Genomic DNA, 5,724 nt, shown 5'->3' with positions numbered 1-5,724 from the left:
TCATGGGTGAGCAAGGTGGGAACCAAACCTGTGATGCTCCAATTGGAGGTGGACCACTCTACCTCTGCACCACATGTGTCCCGCACCCTGCAAGGAGAAATGACTCTTGCAGTTTTATGTCTTTTTGTTTGGATGGTGCTGTGTTTCAGTTACCTTTTACAAGTTTTATCATTAATGATACCAAAATAAAAGTGATACTTCATGTGCTACAAAGTAGATTAATAAAACACAAGCTTGATTTCACATCCTTTAAAATGTAAACTGTGTTTCCAGGTGGAATCGAACAGGAAGTACAGAATAAACCAACTTCGGAATCAAAAACGAATGGGAGACCAACCTTTCTTACATTACCGGTCAGTTTGCATGAGTTGCAACCTGCCCAAGGGCCGATACGTCGTCATCCCCTCCACCTATGATCCTGGTCTACAGGGAGAGTTCATGCTGCGAATTTTCACACATGAGGGCTCAAGCTGCCGGTATGAAAATGATTACCTTGGTGTGAAGCTGGGTCTATGAAAATTACAAGTTTGATAAAACTTTTTAATGTTAAAAAGATGCAGAGCTTGTAGTTATCAGAAATGTAACATCTTAGAAAAAAATCTTTGCTTTGTAAATGTAGGCACAGATTGATACATCAGAGGAAAATGCAGAAAAAAAAATCATTTTCGTATAAAAATAATACATAATGTATTATATAATGTAATCATATAAAATGTCATCATCATTTTGGATCACACTGTCAAAACTGGTTCATCAAACTGACATGGTGTTACTCCATTTTACAGCATGAAGGTCAAAATATCAAGCTAAAACAAGTCTTGTCTCTATTTTTACAGTGAACTGACGGAAGAAGAACCAAAAAAGGAAAACCGGTATGTATATTGGAAATGTTGGAGTTGTGACTCATGTAATTGTTAAAAATGCTGAGGGACTGGAAAACCAGGACAACACTGAAGGTTAGAGGATTTTTTGCTGAAAATTTCTTATGGAAAGAATGTATCACAAACAGTCATACCTAAGAATGTTGACAGTTTTTCAATGACACATGGCATTGAGTCTGTGAAGAAAAGCTCCAGTCTGGATTCATTTGTTGCCGAGTGAGGCCACAATGGAGGACTGACTCCTCTGAAGGGTTGAACATCTTGTGATTTAAGATACACAGCTGACTTCATCTTTGACTCCTTCATCTGTCCTCTCTGTCACTCTCAGCCAGTGGAACCGACTCCAGCAGCCAGATGTCCACTCCAATGTCCAAGAACTCCCTCACATCAACCCCAAGTAGTCCAGGCCTGAACAACAAGCAGAAGGTACTGTTCTTTATTTCTCCTTAAATATTGTCATTTCTTAACACATATCTTGATGCTCAGATCACTGATGCCTCTGCTCTCTGATTTTAGGATCTCAACCTGGAGGGTGACGATTCCCTCGGTGAATCCATATAGACTCCTGCTGCAGCAGCCCACGTTAGGCCTAAAATATACAGATTTTTCTTTTCCATCTTCCCTCACAGTCCCACCATCGAGGAGAACCACTCTCTTTTTTTTCATTTTGCTTTTAATGTGATACATAATTTTAGTGAAATGAAAATCAAAAGCTTTTTAACTTTCTTTTTTGGATTTGCAATGTGTAACGATGATTACTGGATTAACATGATAATGGGCTACACTAATAATGATTGCTACATATCTGTTGCATGACGTGTGATTCACATTAATGTTTATTGAAATGATGCAAGAAAGTTTTTTGAAGATAATCAATAAGCACTCTGTTCTGCTACTCTATAAATAATCGGCACTTGATCTATATAAAAATATATATAAAAAATATGAAATACGTAAAAAAAAAAATAAAAAAAACAACTCGGGTGGGATTATCCAAATTTCCTTCCTCCCACTAACCAACAACTATGTTAGGTAATCAATATTTTTAACAAATCAAATATGACTTGTGTGTGTACTGCAGGCATTACAACACAAAAGTATTCATTACATTCATTATTACATAGTTAAGAGGATGTCCTCATGAACTAATATCTTTATTATTTGTTTCTTTATTTTACTTTCAATATATTACATGATATCTAAAACAGGCTTGGATTATCTGTGTTTTGTAATTTTAATTGTGTTATTCCATAATTAACAAGTCAACAACCAAATCGACAACCAGTAATGTCAACAAGTAGTGTTGACATTACTGGTTCCTTTTTGAATTCCCATGAATAATTTTAAATTTTGGTTTCAAACTCTTCACAGGCACATTCATACACTTCACTGTAGTTTTCATTTTTTAGTCATTAATCTCCAGCACCCTCTGCTGTATAATGTCTGAATAAAGAAATGCACACTGATTTTAAAGAGGTTTAAAGTACTGTGGTTGTCCCTCCACCTTCTGACTGTTATGTGTACATGTTTCAATGAGTATTTTTATCTCTCAACAGATGAGTTGTTTTTGTCTGAAATTACCGTACTATTGACTATATTAGCTTTATACCAGATGACTGAATGTAGGTGTGTGTAACGCTTTTGAGGGTCAGTTTAGGACTTCCTTTAAAAGTACCAGCTGGGAAACAGGTTTGTTAACCTTTTTTTATTTTAAATAAATGGAGAATGCATGATCTCACATTCAGAGTGGAGCTTGTCATTGTTCTTTACAAACTTACAGTAAATCTCCAGCTCACATTATATTATTCATAAATATAAATATTGGTAAAAAATAGACATTTGGTCAATAATAGAATTTAATCTCTCTCTCTCTGTCTCTCTCTCTCTCTCTATATATATATATATGTCAGCAGTAATGACAGAGTTCAAACACTTTCAGTCAGTCTTCACAAGATTTTCAGTCAGTCTTCACAAGATTTTGTCATACAGTAGCGGCATTTTTGGTCCATTCCTCCATGCAGATCCTCTCTAGAGCTGTGATGTTTTTAGGCTGTTTCTAAGTAACACAGACTTCGTTTCCATTATTAAGGTTTTCTATGGAATTGAGATCTGGAGACTGGCTAGGTCACTTCTGGATCTTGAAATGCTTCTTATGAAACCAGTCTTTCACCGGCCAGGAGGTGTGTTTGGTATCATGGTCATTCTGACAGACCCAGCCACATTTAATCTTCAGTGCCCTCACTGATGGAAGTTGTCGCTCAAAATCTCATCATACGTGATCCCAATCATCCTTATTTTTTAAACTTATTTATGCCAAGCTGCTCCCCTATTGCAGATTCTTGTGGCTCAATAATTTATTCATTCATCACTTGTATTTTGTTCTTGTCGTTCATTTTATATTATTATTGACATAATAATAATAATAATAAGTAGTAGTAGTGTTTTATTATATAAAAAAGAAAAGGGAAAAAAAAACAAAACCACGTTTATTTTTATTTTTCCTCATTTAGTCAGAAAGCATAATAAATAAACAACATTTTTGCGCGTTCATGAGGCAGCAATTAAAGTAATGTTATTTCTATGGTTGAGGATCTTCATTTCAGGATCACTTTTTTCCATGTGCTTGACCGGAACTAGTCCGACTATGTGATCACGTTCTAGCTTTACAGAAGTCACTGACAGTGAGAGGCAAAAAAGACAGTGACTGCTGCCAGCGCGTCACAATATGACTCAACAGGGGGGCTTTCCAATCAAGGGTCCGGGTTTCCAGGACCGCTGCGCGTCCGGTCCCACCTCCAGTACCGGGTATACCAGCACGGTCCATGTCCCGTTAGGAGACCCGGAGGCTGGGAGTCGTGACTCATCAGCCAGCGCGTCAAAAGACAACGCATCGACCTGCTGCGGGTCGGATGCCAGGACCCTTATGGGTATGCGGTGCTGTGATCTAATTGGACCAGCCAACTCGTCACATTTTGACGAGAAGGGTTCCCATAAAGCTTCAAGTTTGACGCAGAGGGTCCTTTAACCATGCGTCAATATGTGGCGACTCCGCAATGAGGATGTGTTGGTTGAGTCGACCCAAAATTGTCTAGAGTGTTATTTAGGTCCTTAGTCTGTTTGTTCTGAAGGTTGTCAACATGGATGTTAATATTACAAGCAGTAAGTATACTGTCAAAATCAATACAGATCATAGACATCAGTTTACAAAAACTTATAAATAAATTCTGCACAGGAACAAGGGGGGGAGTAGATATTTATAAATATGGTTTTAAATGAGGTCTTCAGTTGTAGGGCTACATATTTAAAACATGAAAAGCTTCAAAAAGATAGTTTCCTATACTGTAACTGTTGATTGAACAAAACTGCCCCCCCACCATCTTTTCTGTTTGTTCTTTCCTCACTGATAACACCATAGTTATTACAGCACACTATAACACACAATCTCTTGCAGAGGATACAAATATAACCTTACAAGGGCTTTACCTAAGACATAATACAGTCATTTACTGTTTACCACATAGATTACTTTGAAGCAAAATAAAGCAAGAATGAAAATAAAAACGAAAATGACTGCTGCTGCCATAATAATAAAGAGAAGCCAAAAAATATGATACAAAGAAAAAAAAAGGGGGGGGGGGGATTTGTTGAAAGATTATTTCGCCAGTGAAAGTGAAGCTTCTTTTTATAGATGTCGTAATCAACCTGCACTTTGGTCTTTCTCCATCTGCGTTCAGATCTCCAACAATCTCCTTTTCCATTCTTTAGGAGTATGGAATTTCTTCATGGAGATTTTTTCTTACTAGAGATCACCTTCGCCTTACTGGAAGCAATACTATCCATGATATTCGACATATTGGCAGTAAAGTTATTGACAAGTTCAGTGACCAAATCCCCTGAGGGAGGAGGCGTTAGAGAGAAAATCTGGTTGAAAATCTCACTAGAATTTTCAGTTAAATAGTGTTTTGTGATCTCCTCCCTATTTGTGTGTACTGGAATTGTGTTCTCAAAGAAAACACAGCAATGATAAGACATACCTAAATCACATACAGTAATCTGTAACAAACAATCTCTCGCAGAGGACAATAATATAAGCTTATAAGGGCTGTACATAAGACATAACACAGTCATTTACTGCTTACCAAAAACAAATTACTTTTAAGCAAAATAAAGTAAGAATGAAAATAAAGGCAAAAATAAAAACAAGCCAAAAAATATGTTACAAGGAAACAAAAACAGAGATTTGTTGAAAGAATATTTTAGCAGTTTTCCAGGTTTGCATGGTTTTAATGAGCTATAATATATACTGCTCACAAAAATTAAAGGATCACTTTTTTATTGGGCCAGGCATGAATTGAATTAAACCTGTCTGATAATTTTCTTGTTGTTTAAGCAGCTGAGGGCCTCATTAATCAATTTCAGCTCTATTGGTGTTCATGGAATTAACAACAGGTGCACTTCAGTGGCAACAACTAGAAAGCCCTCAAAACAGGACTGGTATTACATGTGGAGGTCATTTCAAGTTTCTCCCTCTTGATGTTTTTTGGCTGGTTTTCCACTTGTGCTGATTTTGGCTTGATAAATATCTCTACTGGCAGTATGAGGCGATTCCTTAACCCTACAGAAGTTGCACAGGTTGTCCAACTTCTCCAGGATGGCACATCCACACGTGCTGCAGCAAGAAGGGTTAATGTGTCTCCCAGCACAATCTCCAGAACATGGAGGAGATTTCAGGAGACTGGTGGTTATTCTCGGAGAGCTGGACAGGGCCGTAGAAGGTCCTCAACCCCTCAGCAAGACCCATACCTGCTCCTTTGTGCAAGGCGGAACAGGCTGAGCACTGCTT

At 37.5% G+C, this 5,724-nt stretch overlaps 1 protein-coding gene across 2 annotated transcripts; it reads left to right on the top strand.

Annotated features, from left to right (window-relative positions):
- Positions 1 to 10: 10 nt before the first annotated feature.
- LOC118598440 (calpain-5-like) lies at positions 11 to 2,354 on the top strand. Of its 2 annotated transcripts, XR_004947523.1 has the most exons (4): positions 11 to 476; positions 837 to 872; positions 1,210 to 1,307; positions 1,398 to 2,354. XR_004947523.1 is itself a non-coding variant. In XM_036211110.1 (3 exons), exons 1-3 carry the CDS (start codon positions 325 to 327, stop codon positions 1,280 to 1,282), a joined length of 261 nt encoding a protein of 86 aa, XP_036067003.1. In that variant the 5' UTR covers positions 11 to 324; the 3' UTR covers positions 1,283 to 2,354. The 2 variants fall into 2 exon arrangements, 1 of the variants encoding a protein (XP_036067003.1); XM_036211110.1 differs by having other exon boundaries at positions 1,210 to 2,354.
- The last annotated feature ends 3,370 nt before the right edge of the window (positions 2,355 to 5,724 follow it).

Source organism: Oryzias melastigma, unplaced genomic scaffold, assembly GCF_002922805.2.
Source record: "Oryzias melastigma strain HK-1 unplaced genomic scaffold, ASM292280v2 sc00573, whole genome shotgun sequence".
Lineage (NCBI taxonomy): Eukaryota > Metazoa > Chordata > Actinopteri > Beloniformes > Adrianichthyidae > Oryzias > Oryzias melastigma.
Note: the sequence above shows the minus strand (reverse complement) of the source record. Positions and strands in the feature narration are given on the sequence as shown.